This window comes from Schistocerca nitens, chromosome 4 (assembly GCF_023898315.1).
Source record: "Schistocerca nitens isolate TAMUIC-IGC-003100 chromosome 4, iqSchNite1.1, whole genome shotgun sequence".
Taxonomy (NCBI): domain Eukaryota; kingdom Metazoa; phylum Arthropoda; class Insecta; order Orthoptera; family Acrididae; genus Schistocerca; species Schistocerca nitens.
In genome coordinates, this window is record NC_064617.1 from 93,323,715 (window position 1) to 93,343,431 (window position 19,717).

General features: G+C 39.2%; 1 protein-coding gene across 1 annotated transcript; it reads left to right on the top strand.

Moving 5' to 3' along the window:
* The first annotated feature begins 2,123 nt into the window (after window positions 1-2,123).
* On the top strand, window positions 2,124-9,777 carry LOC126251942 (40S ribosomal protein S2). Its single transcript, XM_049952701.1, has 6 exons — window positions 2,124-2,235; window positions 4,644-4,877; window positions 4,954-5,071; window positions 5,671-5,834; window positions 9,264-9,423; window positions 9,535-9,777. Exons 2-6 carry the CDS (start codon window positions 4,647-4,649, stop codon window positions 9,693-9,695), a joined length of 834 nt encoding a protein of 277 aa, XP_049808658.1. The 5' UTR covers window positions 2,124-2,235; window positions 4,644-4,646; the 3' UTR covers window positions 9,696-9,777.
* Window positions 9,778-19,717: the final 9,940 nt, after the last annotated feature.

Genomic DNA, 19,717 nt, shown 5'->3' on the forward strand with positions numbered 1-19,717 from the left:
CTTTAGTGTTGTTGTGTTCCCACAATTCATATCTAAAATGATTCCTCAAACCTGCAGTATGGTTTATAGTTCCATGAGGAAATACATCATGGTAAAGCAAACTAATTAAAACAAACGATGTGCATGAAAAATTTATAAATTTATTTATATATCTAGCATGAAAGATGCCCCTGTATGTTTAATAAAATAATTTCAGATGAGAAGAAGGAAGACTGCAAGTGGTAGAGGTGCATGTCATCTAATAAGTACAACAGATATCTAAGAAATGAAGCATCTAGCAATTGTTAGAACTGTAAAAAAGATCCCACACGTTGCTTTTCATAGCATAAGGCTTGGACAAAGGCTGGGCTATTTTAACACTTATAACAATAAAGCAAGTATATTTATGGGTAAATGTCTACTGACTGTCTACATTCTGGATTTACTTCCGATAAGCATTTCTAGCATTTGTAGACTTAGAGAAAGCTTTTGACAATGTTGACTGGAATACTCTCTTTCAAATTCTGAAGGTGGCAGGGGTAAAATACAAGGAGCGAAAGGTTATTTACAATTTGTACAGAAAGCAGATGGCAGGCTTGTAGCCTATCCCTGATGTTATTCAATCTGTATATTGAGCAAGCAGTAAAGGAAACAAAAGAAAAAAAGAAACAAAAGACAATTTCGGAGTAGGTATTAAATTCCATGGAGAAGAAATAAAAACTTTGAGGTTCGCCGATGACATTGTAATTCTGTCAGAGACAGCAAACGACTTGGAAGAGCAGTTGAACGGAATGGACAGTGTCTTGAAAGGAGGATATAAGATGAACAGCAACAAAAGCAAAATGAGGATAATGGAATGTAGTCGAATTAAGTCGGGTGATGCTGAGGGAATTATATTGGGAAATGACACACTTAAAGTAGTAAAGCAGTTTTGCTATTTGGGGAGCAAAATAACTGATGATGGTCGAAGTAGAGAGGATATAAAATGTAGACTGGCAATGGCAAGGAAAGTGTTTCTGAAGAAGAGAAATTCGTTAACATCGAATACAGAATTAAGTGTCAGGAAGTCGTTTCTGAAAGTATTTGTATGGAGTGTAGCCATTTATGGAAGTGAAACATGGACGATAAATAGTTTGGACAAGAAGAGAATAGAAGTTTTCGAAATGTGGTGCTACAGAAGAATGCTGAAGATTAGATGGGTAGATCACATAACTAATGAGGCGGTACTGAACAGAATTGGGGAGAAGAGGAGTTTGTGGCACAACTTGACAAGAAGAAGGAACCAGTTGGTAGGACATGTTCTGAGGCATCAAGGGATCACCAATTTAGTACTGGAAGGCAGCGTGGATGGTAAAAATCGTAGAGGGAGACCAAGAGATGAGTACACTAAGCAGATCGAGAAGGATATAGGCTGCAGTAGGTACTGGAAGATGAAGAAGCTTGCACAGGGTAGAGTAGCATGGAGAGCTGCATCAGACCAGTCTTAGGACTGAAGACCACAACAACAACAACAAGCACCTTACATGAAATCTAGCGTCTAATCCGTAATCTGTCTATATATTTTTTTTTAAAATTTCATTTCCGATAAGTATCGGAACTAAGACCTAAACACTGAAATACAGGAGATCGACGGAGTTTTATTCATAAAATGTATATCGTGTACTCTCTGTACTTGTCACATAACCATTATGGATTCGTTAAAAAATGAAATAAAGTGCTTCGTTTCTTGCGTATCTATTGCTGTAATCCTCGCATAACGTTTCCTACTAAAATCTCGAATCTTTAAATTTCTCCACAAACTCTGTCAAAGTTTTGTCCTCCTCGCACTCTCTAGCACAGTATCCCACACGCAGTGACAAAAAACGAACTTTTGTCGGGCGGTTGGCACGACAGCGTTACCTGTGGCACAATTTCTTGGTGTGTGAGTGTGGTCGGTGTGCGGGGGGGGGTGGGTGTGAAGAGGCGGGGGTCGGCTGTCGTGTGCTCCCACCCGACCACATCCCGATAAGGAAGTTCGTCTATCGGTGGATCAAAATGTCATATGTGGTTTTGTCGGTCGGTCTATCGCTCTGTTGTTGCCTGTGCAGGCCCTTTATTTTCACTTGCTGACTAATAAAAAAAAAATGTTCCAGGGCAACAGACTTCGAGAGATCGATATTGCTAGTGAGAAATGGAAGGCACCTACTGTTTCCGGCTGGCACCAGTTAACAAAGCCGGAAGTCTTTCTCGTCATTTAGTCGATAGAAGAGTCTACCAGTAAGTAGTGTGGGATTGTGATTCTGCTGATTTTTGCGTTATTTCGTGTTTTCTTGTCAGGTTGTGTTTATAATAATAATTATTGTTGCAGCTCTTCAGTACTTATAATTAAATCAGGTGTTTTAGTAATATAATAGGATGATTTGAGTTTGTGTTCAATCATACAAAGTCGGATAACAGATACATCTTGTTACGTTATAATCCTATCCCACATAAGTTCCCTTGTGTGTGAGACATGCGTTTTTTGCCAGTTCCGTCGTTTTATAGATATTGTGTAAATTTTATTTTGTTGTTGCTTAAAACGGACTGAATACATGCCAGAAAGGCCACGTGCACCCGTCGTTCTGTTACCAGTCACTTAACCGGGTATTTCTCTCTGTATTTGCCTGTATACCGTCTACTGCATAATATCTTTTTTCTTTAGAAAAGAAAGTAATTTCAGCAAACCGAAGATTTTCCGTATTCGTTATTTATTTCAGTAAATATTGCATGGTGGTGCCATTTCGTTGTGAACGAGAGAAGTTGAACGTGTAATTGACTAAGCCGTCTTGATTTTGGGATGGCTATAGGAATCGTATTTGTTGATTGTTTTTCTAACACGTTTCAGAACCCGTTTTTCCCCATTGTATTCTGTAAGCGGTCATCCCTTCTAACATCTCATTATATCAGCAACGAAATTAATAAAGTTTTGAATAGTCATCGCACCTGAAGACCCACCAACTTGTAAGGGGGGGGTGGAGACGATACAACAAACTGCTGTAAAAATTTGTGGATTAGATGATTAAAGCATAAGGGAGTGACTCCTGAAAAACAAAGAGGAATAGAGTATGTTGCGCTAAAAACTGAACTTGGGGGCCGGATATTAGTTAAAGGTAGGAAATAAATTTCTCCTGGAATAAGATTACATGTTTGTAGTAATAATGCAGTCCATACAGTCCTGTGAAAAAGGATTTTTGTTACTGATCTTAGATGCTGCAGTGCAGTTAAAGAAGTAGGCCTGCATAGTGCTCAGTCCGTACACCTCTCTCCTGTTTGCCTATATACCAGTCATAAGTATTTTGTTTTTGTGCGATATGCTTTGCAGGTGTTTCTAATTTTTTAGTTAAATTATTTTTACATTCTAAGCACAGGGGCTGCTGGGAGCATATGTAACAGCATTTCACATGTGAACTCGCTCCCATCAACCACTGTGCCGAGTGTCAGCACGGATTGTGCGAATTGTGACAATTTTCTCTCCGTAATTGTCATTTTTTTTAAGTTATTAAATTGCAACATAAATTCAGTTAATTTTCTATCATAATACTGCTGTGTGTGTGTGTGTGTGTGTGTGAAAAATACAAGGGTTTCATAAGCTGTGGCATGGTCGCGAATATAGAATAAATTTCCTTTCCTTCACATCTATGGTCACAAATTTTATCAGATTACAAGTTTTGGTCTATAATGACCATTTCAGATGTGCAGCAAAATATGGCTAAATAAAAATACACTAGCATATTGTCTAAGGCTTAAAATAATAAAATAGACCATAATGAAAAGTATTACTGACCACATGTGCATTTATGCGTTTTGAATATGTAGAGGCATACCTGTTTTATAAAAAACGTCCTAATATATTGGAGCCATAGTGCCATCATCAAATGTTAAATGCGAAATCAGCACTAGCATTGTCAGATATATATGAATAACAGCATAAGCAAGAGTCATCTTGTCAGCAGCGATACTGTTCAAAACAAACTGCCGCACAATAGCCACACAATGTTGTGTAGCATGTTCACCAGATGTCGCTACTGTAGGCATACACACATTCTTCAGTGATTAAATGTAAAATAAAGGGGGATACAATCAGTAAATTCTTTAAAGGGCTTATAAGGGGGAAGAGGCGTTACAGTAATAAAAAGCAATGAAATAAGTTATGATGAAAGTTAGATTGTTAAAAAGGAAGATATTAAGAGACAATAATTGACATACTCTAAAGTGGCAAAGATAATGACGTAATTAATAAATAGCTTTCAGAGTACGCAGAACAATATAAAAATTATGTCAGTAATACTTTTCATTAGTAATACTTTTCATTGTGGTCAATTTTATTGTTTTAAGCATTTGATAATCTGCTAGTCTGTTTGTGTTTACCCATATTTTGCTGCATATGGTCATTTTAAACCAAAACTGGTACTCTCATGACAAAAAAAATTGTGACCATAGATGTGACGCAAAGGAAATTTATAACACAAGGGTTGGCCATGACATGTATCAAAATCTGTGCGTAGTCATAGACAGAAAACACTTAGTACATTATTCTTGAGAAGGGTTGCTTGTTATTAGTGATAACTGAAAGTCTCCAACACAATAACTGTTGTATACATTTCCATATATGGCAAACTTTATGTTGATTGTTGTTCTTATTACAGAACATGGCGGACGCTGCTCCAGCCGGTGGACGAGGGGGTTTTCGTGGTGGTTTTGGTTCCAGAGGTGGTCGTGGAGGCCCAAGGGGTCGGGGTCGTGGTAGAGGACGTGGCAGGGGCCGTGGAGGCAAAGAAACTGAGAAGGAATGGGTTCCCGTTACTAAGTTGGGTCGATTGGTGAAGGATGGGAAAATACGCTCGCTTGAGGAGATATACCTGTTCTCACTGCCGATTAAGGTATTATAGCTTTCCCGTGTAATGCTGATAAGGAATGACATAAGAAAAATCTCAATCAATTTTTTTCTCTTTCTAGGAGTTTGAAATAATTGATTTCTTCCTTGGCACCTCTTTGAAGGATGAAGTTCTTAAAATCATGCCAGTACAGAAGCAAACTCGAGCTGGTCAGAGGACAAGATTCAAAGCATTTGTTGGTGAGGAATGAAGCTTTTATTCATCTTTTAAAATTATATATATGATCTTCCTAATTTCACAAGACCTTGTGAGAAGACCTGTACCTTCCCTATTTGTCTGAAAGTAGCACCGAAAAACCCCATCATGTCTAGATGACTTGTTATGGCAGTTCAGGTGCAAGAGAATCATTTGGCCCTGAACCATTGGGCAGTCCTGATTTGGAGTCTCCACACTGATGTGGGCCATACAGATGATTTTATGTTACATTATTTCATGTGCTTTTCATTAACATTTGTTGTAGATGTAGTGTTCAAAGTATTTTTTTCCCATACTTCCAATTGGATTCTAGTGTCTGTTTTTCTAAAATTATTTTAACTGTGGATCTCAACCCAAACTTGCAGTCTACACTGTTGTAGTCTGAATGTACTGTAGAGCTTGGCATCAGTGTTCATAAGTGAATGTGTTGCAGACAATTAAACTACTGTTTATACAGTGTATTGGGAGTAATTTTATTTAGTATTGGCTGATTGTTTATTTTTGTCAAGCGGTTTAATAATTCACTGACAAATCTTATGTAGCATTTGTTTCCCAATTGACATAATTGCACACTTCTTTGCAGCTATTGGTGACTCTAATGGGCACATTGGGCTTGGTGTGAAGTGTTCCAAGGAAGTTGCTACAGCTATTCGTGGAGCAATTGTTCTTGCAAAGCTGTCTGTTGTGCCAGTTCGAAGAGGTTACTGGGGTAACAAGATTGGAAAACCACACACAGTGCCTTGCAAGGTGGGTTTTGGAAATTTAATAATTAATTAAATTTTAGCACTAGACAGGAATCTTTCAATCATTTGCCAGATTAGAATGTCGGCAGAGTTACGCTTTGGGAGCCATATGGAGATGGCTTTTATTTGTATTAGTAAACTATTTCTGAATTGGAGATGATAATGTTATTCAGGGTGTATGCAATCCGTGTAAAATCTGGGAGTTTTCTAGACTTCTGGGAATTTTTCATTGATTTGGTTTTTTGTATAATTTTGGTTGGTAAGACATGATAAATAGCAAAATCCATCAAAGGCTTTACAACGAAGACTATGGAATGCTTAATAAAGTGACGTCACAACTGTTCACATTTAGTTAGTTTTGAGCAGTTGCCTGCAGGCTCATGCGCTTGTGCAGTTGAGTTGTGTATGAGCAGTGCCTTCTCCCGCTTCTTGCTACTTGAAGCGTGGCTGCAGCAGTAGCAAGAAGGGGTCTTGCTACACAGAAAAATTTTTCTGGTGCACCCAAGCTGCCAGATTCGCACGTGTCCGTAGAGCAGTCTGGGTTTTAGTGGGGAGTATAGTGACCCATGTTTATGTTCAGTGATTTTGCTGTTTCCTGATGTCCTATTTCGTCTTCGTTTACAGTTCACACATCAAATGAAAACAAAATTGATTTCTGTGGCTGGGAGCTATCAAGCCAATTAAAAAATGCATGTCATTATGGAAGGCTGTTATTTTCAGTTTTCTGATTTTATTTTCACTTTTTTGGCAGCCGCGCATTAATCGCCTTGAACAACAATGGAGTAATTTTTGTCTGTTTGCTAAATTAATGTGGCTTTTATTAATCTTTACGCAGATGCAGTCAATTTATGAGAAACGAAATGTTTCATTCCACATTATTGGCTAGTTTCAATTGTTCACTGAATTTGAAGGGCACTTTTTTATCTTCTGGCACATATGGCATTATGCCCCAATAAAGAATCAAACGTGAGACTATTCAATACTGGTACTCAAAGAAAATTTTCATCCTGAAAAGTGCACTGAAAAGCTTGATAACAGGTTAGGGCCTACTTCATTGTGAATCTGGACATAGTGAATGTGTCCTTCAAGCCGAATTATGCATTTTAGTAAAGTTTATGGAAGTCCTATGCTCTTAGAGTACCCTCTGATGTCCTGTTTCTTTTATGACGTCATATAAGATCTCTTAACGCTATATGTGTACGAGCATATTGGCTTTCTACGTCATTGTAGCTGCCCATATGCAGTGACACCTGTTTTTGGTGCTCTCTGGCGGCCACTGAAAAGAACCCATGTCTTCAGAGGTCACTGGAAAATACTGCGAATGGTTTGGTTCTTCGAAAAGTGTTATTTTCAAAGGAAATTTTCTTTTAGTCAAGATGGAGTATGTTACGTGTGAGAATGTGCAATGAATTTCTTAAATCACAAGAGCATTTATCTCTAGTTTAAAACTTAAAACTTTCAGGACCAGCCATTTAGAATAATTTCAGTCCCAAAAGAGCAGACATCGATGTCATTGTTTAAAATTTTACTGGCGCATTTGTGTGATGTATCTTGAAGTGCAACACAAGCTAAAAAGACCAATGCTATATGTGAAAGCTTAACTTCCTTGTTACTTACTAATCATCAAGACAAATATTACATGTGAAAGCTTAGTTTTTCTGGTAGCCACACTAGATACATTAATTAAACCATTAACTTTGCCTATTTGTGCATTCACGTTACTTAACAGTGATGGTGTTGCTATTGGCTAACTACTGCATCATATGTCCTATACTCTGAATATCTGCTGTGACTTGCTGGTGTGATCATATGATGTGAGCTATGATTGGCTTCAATAGCACATTGCAGTCTTTATTTCAATGCTTTGGAAACTTAGGTGCTGTGTTTAGTGGAATTCGAATTCGTACTATGAAAACATGTGGTGCACACATTGCTGCACATAAAAGATCTTTCCAAAACACTTCCCCGCTCCCCTCCCCCGTGCCAAGTTTCGTTTTCTAAAGTGCCGGGAAGTTCTCGCTGTTGTGTAAAACCTTTACTATTCAAAGGATTGATGTTTTTACAGCTCCGAGGGAAAGTACACTGTCACTTTCCATGGAAAAAGTTTATTTTCACTGTGGAACAAGTGTATTTTCACATGAGAAAGTGATTTTTTAACTGGGAGATCCGGGAATTTTTTCTTGTCTGCGTATACATCCTGATTATCATACTGTAATTTGTAAGAATCTTCTAAGTTTCGTGTTATATATAAATGTGGAAACACTATTAGTCATTTATACTTTAAATGTAAACTGGAAATAGTTGGCATTGAGGCTGATAGGTATCATTTCTGGGTGACTAATGAAATTCAGGTTTTTCTTTTTGCATATTGGATGGCAGCTGTCGTGGAATAGGAGTAAAAATATAATAACTGTAAGCAAGAGACAATATAGTATTGGTAAAGGTTGCCACTGTTCAGATATGTAAGGATGATATTTAGAATAATTGTAGGTTTTCAACAGAGTTAATGTTATTTTCCTTTCACCATATTTAAATGAAGTCTGTAATTTATCTTTGTCAGACATTGCTTGTGATTTTGATGCTTGTTAGGACTCGAAGCAAACTGAAACTACCACTTAATCAGTTGTACCTACTGTCAAGGATGAAGCTTTTTTTAGAGATTTTTAAGACAAGCCAAACAGCTGTGCCAAGCTGAAGAAGTTCTGTGTTAAAGGGAAGCCCTTATCCACTGTTGGGCCATTGTTTGGTAGTGCAATGAAACAACTGCCAGGATAGCATACAGTGTTCTTCATTTAATTTGTATGAAGTCCAGACTCTTGAGTGATGAAATCTGCAGAGCTATGAAATCTGCGTTTGCTCTTTAGGTCTTTGCCAAGGATGTTCTCCAAATATTGTGGAAGTAAAATAACTAACTTTGGTGCAGACCTAGAAAATTGTAAATCATGCCAAGAAGGAATGTGGAATGGGTTGAACACAACACTGGCAGTAGGAAGATGAGAGTAGTATTTGGAGCATCTGTAAAGATCATATAAGGTGTAATTCGCCTTTCTCCATTGTGTATTTTGGGTAGGTGTTGCAAGAGTTTGGGAGAATAGACAGGAATTAATCTCTTTGTGGCTGGAGTAATGCATGGTGACTAATATTGGTACCAAGTATGTGTGTATCATGTACTGTCTAGTGGCTTGTGGAGAATATATGTAGATGTAGAAGCCTCTGATTTGTATAGATCTTGTAGTAGCCCCTCATCTGCATAGATCTTTTTGGCCATCACTTTGGAGTGTGTTTGATCTTAACAATTTTTGTTGTGTGATGTAATTTCTTTTCAGTTTATATTACTTTTTCAAATGTGTAGAAATATGTTATCTACATAACATTTCTTGCAGATGACTTCCATTTCCTATTGTGCAATTAAAAATTAATCTACTGTTTTCAGGTCACAGGAAAATGTGGCTCTGTTCAGGTGCGTCTCATTCCAGCACCTCGTGGTACAGGTATTGTGTCAGCACCAGTACCAAAGAAGCTCTTGCAGATGGCAGGTATTGAAGATTGCTATACATCAGCTCGTGGCTCAACTGGAACCCTAGGAAACTTTGGTATGTTCACTTTGTATTGATGCTTAACATTTATTGTAACTTTCATGCTGCAGTACATTGTGTTACTCTTTTTATGGGAATATGCCAATTATTTCATTAATTTCTTTTCAGCTAAGGCAACGTATGCTGCTATTGCAAAAACGTACGCATACCTGACTCCAGATTTGTGGAAAGAGGAGCCCCTCACGAAGACACCCTATGAGGAATTTGCAGATTACTTATACAAGAATAATCGTCCTGTTGCAGGTTCCAATCCTCAGCGTGATGTATAAGGACTCTGTAAATTCCAGATGGATGAGATTCCTTGTACAAATGTTGCATTTTATAATTGGAATAAATGATACTTGAAAGAAATTTTCTCCCTGTACTTATCAAATGTGTTATACGTAAGTGGTGCTGGAAATGGAATCTCGAAAAAGTAAGAAACTGCTTTGGTTGTCTTGCCTCTCTTTGTTTTTATATGTTGGAGATGCAGGTTCACTTCCAAAAAACGTGGGGACCTAAAATTCAAACCCAACACTAAACTGTAGTGTTGTCACTCGTATGCCATTGCCCAAAATTAGGAATGAGAATTTGTCTTGAGAGGCAGAGCCTCTAAAGAATTTTGTAAAGCTCGATGAAATTTGTTGCACAGTAGTAGTATATAGAAATCACAGTACTTCTTAGTGTTTTAAGTGTGCAGCAGTTGAGATTTGGCACTGTATCAGCTACAGCTGGCTTATCACAATAGCTGCACATGGTTTTGAGCAAATTGTCAGTTGACCTGACAAGTAGGTTACTTTCTAAACATCAGTTTTCTTCAGTGTTTCTTTTTTAAGAGAAACTATTCCCATACTATGTTTGAAAAGGGTGGATGACGTAGCTTATAATTTCATTTCAGTTTCTTCTACTCAGCATAACACATCGTGAGAAGAAAAACCAAAATCGGAAGTGTGCTGTGTGCTCAGGGAAACCAAATTAAATAGTAAGGAGTTAATGTTTTATTATCTCTTAAGAGATTAACTTTGTAGATTTCACTTCAGTTATCTTCACACCTAACACAGTTGCAACACATACATGTATAATACTTCCAACCATAGTAAGGAGGCAGGCAGGTCTTAATTTTTTAGGAGGTTAATGAGGAGGACTGGAGTTTGAAAGTGCATTTCATTGAAGGAATAATAGATAACTTGGTGTAATTATACAAAGTAATTGCAAATAAGTGTGAAAAATTGTTTTTGGAATAGTAGTACACAGAGTTAGTGTATTATATAAGTAGATGAAAATTTTATATTGCAACAAGACTGGTACTATGCAAACAGGCTCAACTACTATGCGGTTCCTGTGTAACACTTTTTCCTGATATACTGTCTGTTGAAAATACATTCAAATCTTGCACTAAAAGCAGTCATTACAAAAGTGATTTGAGGAAGACACTTCCACAAGTATGTGACAAAATGTTTGCAGTATATCACTGAAAGTTTTTTTCAGCATTTGTTGATACTTTCACAGTAATTCATCCTTGCACAAAATTGACAAATTGCCCTTGTGCAGGTTTTTAATTTTCTAGATATATTCAGTCCATGTTACCATGAAAACTGCATGAACTACATACTGTGAATATAATAGAGGGAAACATTCCACGTAGGAAAAATATATCTAAAAACAAAGATGATGTGACTTACCAAATGAAAGTGCTGGCAGGTCGACAGACACACAAACATACACACAAAATTCTAGCTTTCGCAACCAACGGTTGCTTCGTCAGGAAAGGGGGAAAGATGAAAGGATGTGGGTTTTAAGGGAGAGGGTAAGGAGTCATTCCAATCCCAGGAGCGGAAATACTTACCTTGGGGGAAAAAAGGACAGGTATACACACACACACATATCCATCTGCACATACACCACGCAGGCATTTGTAAAGGCAAAGAGTTCGGGCAGAGATGTCAGTCGAGGCGGAAGTACAGAGGCAAAGATGTTGTTGAAATACAGGTGAGGTATGAGCGGCGGCAACTTGAAATTAGTGGAGGTTGAGGCCTGGCGGATAACGAGAGGAGAGGATATACTGAAGGGCAAGTTCCCATCTCCGGAGTTCTGACAGGTTGGTGTTAGTGGGAAGTATCCAGGTAACCCGGATGGTGTAACACTGTGCAAAGATGTGCTGGCCGTGCACCAAGGCATGTTTAGCCACAGGGTGATCCTCATTACCAACAAACACTGTCTGCCTGTGTCCATTCTTGCGAATGGACAGTTTGTTGCTGGTCATTCCCACATAGAAAGCGTCACAGTGTAGGCAGGTCAGTTGGTAAATCACGTGGGTGCTTTCATACGTGGCTCTGCCTTTGCTTATGGTGACACATTCTGCATGTAAATATAAAAATATTACAGCTACAGAAAATTAGTAACAATAGTAATGTCTGCATTAGTAACCTGGAAAGAACAGCTGCTAGCTGGTGACCATAATGTTTCAACTTTCAAAAACATTATACCAGGGACAAATAATACTTTCTTTTTTGTGTGGGAGGTGAGAGGTGTCTTTGAAATGTATGCAGGTGCACAATTTCATGTTTCCAGTAGTTACAGTACTAGTATCATTTCCACTCATCCAAAACGAATTGTACAGCTCAACTGAAATGAATTTTTCCTTGTGTTGGCTGTTAGGTCTACCTAATTGCTGTTATTTGCTATAAATAGGCCACACAACCATTTTAAATATTTTCTTTTTCAAGGGAAATGTTGTCTCAAGGCTGCCACAGAGTTTTGGTATCAAATGTGATTACGTTCTCTATACTCTTGCAAGGCATGCTTTGAGGAATACATAGAGAAGTTCTCGAAACATTCACCCTTTCAAACCCCTCACAAAAAATGTGTATTGTGTAACATTCTAGGTTTTTAAATTTGCTGTCTGGAATGAGGCAGTAGATGGTGTATTAATGTGAGGTCTTTTGTGCCCTACAGTGCAATCCATCAAAAAATGTTTTGTTAAGAAATATGTTGTGACTTTAAGGACAGATAGTGAAGGATATATTTTCTATTAATGCATACTACCAGTGTAAATCAAGCAATGGAATGTAAAAATATTATGAAAAGGAAAGTTGCTACTCACTGTATAGCGGAGATGCCGAGTTGCAGATAGGCACAACAAAAAGACTTATCACGAATAAAGCTTTCAGCCAGTAAGTCCTTCGTCAACAATATAGACACTCAAACCACAGACATGGCTGCTGTTTCAAGCAACTGGCAGTGTGGTTTTCAGTTGCCTGAGACTTAGTCGTGTGTGTCACACAAGCTCTGCTGTATTGCTTTCCAAAGGTGGATTGACAAGCTATCAAGCAGTTATAATGATTCGTCTCTATATATATTCTATGTTAACAGTAGTCCAGTGTTAAAAAAGCCTGAACGAATGAGTTTTCTCACTGGAAAATATTGAAAAAACAATCAGTCTTCAGTTTTGTGTATGTCTTGTTTTCAGTCCTAGATGGATTTTATAAAGCAAGACGTAACACAAATATAACAGTCTGTCACAGGAAATTTAGAAATTCGTTGGGGAAATAGTGTATATAAAGTCTGGGAACACTTTCAAGTATTTATTGCACAAGAACCAAACATTGTGTAGATGTCATACATACATCATTTTGAAGAGAAATGTATACTGCCACAGCGTATTTGGTAATTTGCTGATAGTGCTAGTCATAAACATGGCGAGTTCAGGTGCAGAGTGAGCTTTGTGTGTTGGAGTTAATGATATGGGGTCCCCGATCAGCAGATCTCTCTGTGGGGACACATTATTATAAAGATTTGGTATATGTACCGCCTCTACCATGTGATGTAGCAGAGCTCCAGGTGAGAATACGGGAAGCGACTGTCACAGTTGATGATGCCGTGCTGGGATGGGTATGGCAATCAATCAATTACTGTATTGACATCTGCCGGGTCACTCATGGTTTGCATATTGAATGTTTGTGAAAACAACTATCAGAGTTTCTCTTCAAAATGCAATATGTATTACATCTGTAAAATGTGTAGTTCTTGGCAATAATTGAAACTGGGCTGGGCACATGCATATGTACGTTAGGTGTTGTTTCTTATAAATTGGTTGATTTGACAGTATAGTAAAACCAAGCTCACCATTAACTGTACTCATGGTATTTATTATCCCCAGTTGCAGATTTTATATTTTTTAATTAATTACTTTATTTATTTTTTTTGGGGGGGGGGGGGGGTGTTATTGCTCTGAGGGTACAGGATTTGAAAACTACACTGGCGCTCCAGCTGATATTGAAGTTAGCATGGCTAGTTAATATGGCATTAGGAGTCAGAAATTCATTGAGATTTAGTTTTGTTAAGATTTACACGTAAACATTTTGTTCAGCGATTTATTATTATACCTATGGTCTGGAAACATATTAACCATTTAATTTTAAAAGTAACAAAAACAATTACTTTCTGAGATTGATTACACACAAAATGCAGCTCACTTCAATACAGATATTGTCTTCAGTACTAGTCAAAGATAAACTGGTTCGTCTACTTTACAAGAAGATAGACCTGGTGCTATTTTTTATCAGTTTTAATTTAGAAAAAGAACTTTTACTGTTGTCCACTGACAGTGAAGTTAGTTTGTACATGTTTTCAATAAATTGGGAAATACTGATATCAAATTATTTGAAGTTGAATAATTCAGTATGTCTTCACACTATGGCGCAATCATCAAAGAAGGCTGGCAAGTCTTGCACTGAGGTGACAGAAGTCAAAGGATAGAGATCTACACATATACAGATGGTGGTAGTATCGCATACGCAAGATATAAAAGGGCAGTGCATTGGCAGAGCTGTTATTTGCACTCAGGTGATTCATGTGAATAGGTGTCCGGTGGATCATGGCTAAATGATGGGAATTAACAGACTGTATGCAGAATAGTAGTTGGAGCTAGGCACATGACATTCAATTTCGGAAATTGTTAGGAAATTCAATATTCCGAGACCCCCTACTGTAAAGAATGTGCCGACAGTACCAAATTTTAGGCATTACATCTCAACATAGACAATGGAGTGGCCAACAGCATTCGCTTAATGACCGAGAGCAGCGGCGTTTGCGAAGAGTTGTTGGGAATACCACAAATGTATTTACTAGTGAAATCTGGTGTTGATATGCTATGGCAGTAGAAGACCAATGTAACTGCCTTTGCTAAACGCACGACTTTGCCTGCAGCACCTCTCTGGGGCCTGTGATCAGATCAGTTGGGCCCAAGGTAAATGGGAAACAAAGTCCTGGTCAGGTGAGTCCTCATTTCAGCTGATAAAGAGCTGAAGGTAGGGTTAAAGTGTGGTGCAGACCCCACAAAGTGTGAACACTTGTTTTCACTAAGGTACTGTGCAAGTTGGTGTTGGTTCCATAATGGTGTGGACCATATTTACATGGTCCAACTGAACAGATCAGTGACGAAATAGGTTATGTTCAGCTACTTGGAGACAATTTGAGCCATTCATGGACTTTGTTTCCAGATAATGATGGAATTTTTATGGATGAAAATGACCCACGATTGGTTCGAAGAACGATCTGGACAATTCGAGTGAATTATTTTGCCGCCCAGATCACCTGACATGAATCTCATCAAACATTTATGGGACATAACAGAGAGGGCAGTTTGTGCACAAAATCTTGCACAAGCAATACTTCCGCAATGTTTGATGGCTACAGAGGCAGTATGGCTTTATATTTCTGCAGGAGACTTCCAGTGACTATTTGAGTCCGTACTATGTCGAGTTGCTGCAGTACGCTGGGCAAAAGAAGGCCCGACACAATATTAGGAGGTATCCCATGACTTTTGTCAACTCAGTGTATTTATATATGTGTGGCCATTCTGTCTGCAAGAACAGACACCACATATATAATTACAGCGATGATGCCCAGTGATCCCTTCAGTGCAGATCCCCAAGCTTGAACTTCTGCGGGAATTGGCGAGCTGCCATGAGTAATGAGGCTAATAAGCGTCGGAACTGCTGATGTAGTGTGGTATAGGTTGAGAATTTGGGTTGGACGGTAAGTGTGCTATGGTGGTCCATGCAGTTATGGTGACCACTTTATCCAGATAGGGACAGTGGTCAGTGCATTTGCCTTGTAAGCAGAAGACCTTGTTTCAAATCCTGGTCTAGCACTAATGTTTAACTTCCCTCATTGATATAAATCAATGCCCACTGGCAGTTAATCTCTTTAATTCCTTTGTGTAATGGTTCTATTTCATTAAAGAGATTTTTTTGATCAAAATCCAATTAAGCTGCTGCTCATTTTATTCCTGTATCTAGTTTTTCCAAGTTATACAGTGTGTATCATAATTAACACCAGACAACTAACACAGAAGAATAAGATACATACTAGTAAACATGAGTCCACCAATAAGCCATTTGTGAAATAATTGCTAGTGTGTGGTTAGGAGTCACCAGTAACTTCAGCATGAAATAGTGTCCTATTTAGTGGAAATGTACTTCAAATGTAAACATTTCCATCAAGTTCCCATCTAATTGCTTTCAAATTTCATCCAACATGAATTACAATATTACACTTCAGCACATTTCAAGTTAAAATTTACTGTATGCTTGTTCTTGGTTGTTGTTGTTGTTGTGGTCTTCAGTCCTGAGACTGGTTTGATGCAGCTCTCCATGCTACTCTATCCTGTGCAAGCTTCTTCATCTCCCAGTACCTACTGCAACCTACATCCTTCTGAATCTGCTTAGTGTATTCATCTCTTGGTCTCCCCCTACGATTTTTACCCTCCACGCTGCCTGCCAATACTAAATCGGTGATCCCTTGATGCCTCAGAACATGTCCTACCAACCGATCCCTTCTTCTGGTCAAGTTGTGCCACAAACTCCTCTTCTCCCCAATCCTATTCAGTACCTCCTCATTAGTTATGTGATCTACCCATCTAATCTTCAGCATTCTTCTGTAGCACCACATTTTGAAAGCTTCTATTCTCTTATTGTCCAAACTATTTACCGTCCATGTTTCACTTCCATACATGGCTACACTCCATACAAATACTTTCAGAAATGACTTCCTGACACTTAAATCTATACTCGATGTTAACAAATTTCTCTTCTTCAGAAACGCTTTCCTTGCCATTGCCAGTCTACATTTTATATCCTCTCTACTTTGACCATCATCAGTTATTTTACTCCCCAAATAGCAAAACTCCTTTACTACTTTAAGTGTCTCATTTCCTAATCTAATACCCTCAACATCACCCGACTTAATTCGAATACATTCCATTAACCTCGTTTTGCTTCTGTTGATGTTCATCTTATATCCTCCCTTCAAGACACCATCCATTCCGTTCAACTGCTCTTCCAAGTCCTTTGCTGTCTCTGACAGAATTACAATGTCATCGGCGAACCTCAAAGTTTTTATTTCTTCTCCATGGATTTTAATACCTACTCCGAATTTTTCTTTTGTTTCGTTTACTGCTTGCTCAATATACAGATTGAATAACATTGGGGAGAGGCTACAACCATGTCTTACTCCCTTCCCAACCACTGCTTCCCTTTCATGTCCCTCGACTCTTATAACTGCCATCTGGTTTCTGTACAAATTGTAAATAGCCTTTCGCTCCCTGTATTTTACCCCTGCCACCTTTACAGTTTGAAATAGAGTATTCCAGTCAACATTGTCAAAAGCTTTCTCTAAGTCTACAAATGCTAGAAACGTAGGTTTGCCTTTTCTTAATCTTTCTTCTAAGATAAGTCGTAAGGTCAGTATTGCCTCACGTGTTCCAGTATTTCTACGGAATCCAAACTGATCTTCCCCGAGGTCGGCTTCTACTAGTTTTTCCATTCGTCTATAAAGAATTCGTGTTAGTATTTTGCAGCTGTGGATTATTAAACTGATTGTTCGGTAATTCTCACATCTGTCAACACCTGCTTTCTTTGGGATTGGAATTATTATATTCTTCTTGAAGTCCGAGGGTATTTCGCCCGTTTCATACGTCTTGCTCACCAGATGTTAGAGTTTTGTCAGGACTGGCTCTCCCAAGGCCGTCAGTAGTTCCAATGGAATGTTGTCTACTCCGGGAGCCTTGTTTCGACTCAGGTCTTTCATTGCTCTGTCAAACTCTTCACGCAGTATCGTATCTCCCATTTCATCTTCATCTACATCCTCTTCCATTTCCATAATATTGTCCTCAAGTACATCGCCCTTGTATAGACCCTCTATATACTCCTTCCACCTTTCTGCTTTCCCTTCTTTGCTTAGAACTGGGTTTCCATCTGAGCTCTTGATGTTCATACAAGTGGTTCTCTTATCTCCAAAGGTCTCTTTAATTTTCCTGTAGGCCGTATTTATCTTTCCCCTAGTGAGATAAGTTTCTACATCCTTACATTTGTCCTCTAGCCATCCCTGCTTAGCCATTTTGCACTTCCTGTCGATCTCATTTTTGAGACGTTTGTATTCCCTTTTGCCTGCTTCATTTACTGCATTTTTATATTTCCTCGTTTCATCAATTAAATTCCACGCTCCGATCCGTAGAACGCCAGTTTTCTTTCTCCTGATAACGACATCCTCTTGGGTAGTCCCCGCCCGGAGTTCTGAATGGGGGAGTATTTTACCTCCGGAATATTTTACCCAAGAGGACGCCATCAGCATTTAATCATACAGTAAAGCTGCATGCCCTCGGGAAAAATTACGGCCGTAGTTTCCCCTTGCTTTCAGCCGTTCGCAGTACCAGCACAGCAAGGCCGTTTTGGTTATTGTTACAAGGCCAGATCAGTCAATCATCCAGACTGTTGCCCTTGCAACTACTGAAAAGGCTGCTGCCCCTCTTCAGGAACCACACGTTTGTCTGGCCTCTCAACAGATACCCCTCCGTTGTGGTTGTACCTACGGTACGGCAATCTGTATCGCTGAGGCACGCAAGCCTCCCCACCAACGGCAAGGTCCATTGTTCTTGGTATCAAGTGGTATATCAGATATCACTTGACACAATACTCTGTATTAAGGCATTTTCTTTGGTATTCTGATAATGGGTCATTCCCAAAATGCATACATAAAAAGTTTAACAGGTGGATTGTTGTTATCAGCCAATAAATGGTGATAAGGACAGGTTTAATACGTGTGAGAAATACGGCAACACAGGCTCAATACATCTTTACACAACTGTGTTCTGCACATGAGCTACACATCTGCTTCAGAGTCACTCAAGCAAAATAGGTCTTTGTAAGCAAGATGAGTGCTACCCATCTTGACTCTTCCTCAGCTCGGTTGGTGGAACTAAGTTGGCTGGTGGTGCTGAAGTGAGCTGCGAACGATGCCGTGGCAATACTGTCTGGAATTACACAACCCAGGTATACTGCATTAGGGAAACACTATATTTAAAAAAATATTTTTCAGATTTAGGTAACTGAAATATCATCAATATGAAGAAAGGGGTAGATTGCTACTCACCCTAAAATTGAAATGTTGAGTTGCAGAGAGGCACAACAAAAAGACTGTTACCCACTTAGCTTTTGGCCAAAGCTTGCTTCAGGAAAGGACACACACGTGTATGTTCATTTACACAAACAAGCACACCTCACGCACACGACTATTATCTCCAGCAGCTCGGTCTGGAATGCAGCTGTCATGTGGAACAAAAGCAGCAATCTGGAGCGGACAGTAGGGTACGGGTGGGGGGAGACTGCTGTCTGGCGAAGACTGCTACCAGGCACAGTGCTGAAGCCATAGGGGAAGGGGGGGGGGGACCAGAAAAGGAGAGAAGCTTGGCAGGGGAAGGAGAGCCAGGTGTATCGGCAAAGTACAGTACAGTGTCAGGATGATGGAACAAGAGTAGGGAGGAGGTGATGCAGAGGGGCCAGAAACTGTTCAGCAGTGGATTGGTTGGTTTAAAAGAGGGGGGAAGGGACCGAACAGCTAGGTCATCGGTCCCTTGTTCCGAATAAAACAATGCCACAAGGGTGAGAATAAAACAAGCAAGACTGACAACACAAAATGGAAAGAAAGGAAAAACCACAAGAATGACGGAAGGGCAACAAACACTTAAACGGAAAAGAGGGGAGAAGAAAACCACAGAAACGCAGTTTGTTGTGTGTACTGAGACTATGGCATTCCGTCTCCCAAAGCCGAAAATGCTGGCGATGTAAAAGCCGATCTCCAAAAGCGGTATCTGTGTAGCCTGTTTGGCCAGCCTGTCAGCAAATTCATTGCCTGGGTTTCCGACGTGTCCTAGGGTCCAAACAAACACCCCTGAATGACTGGACCGTTCCAGGGCATAGGTTACTCCTGGATGGTCACTACCAAAGGATAACAAGGGTAGCACTGGTTGATA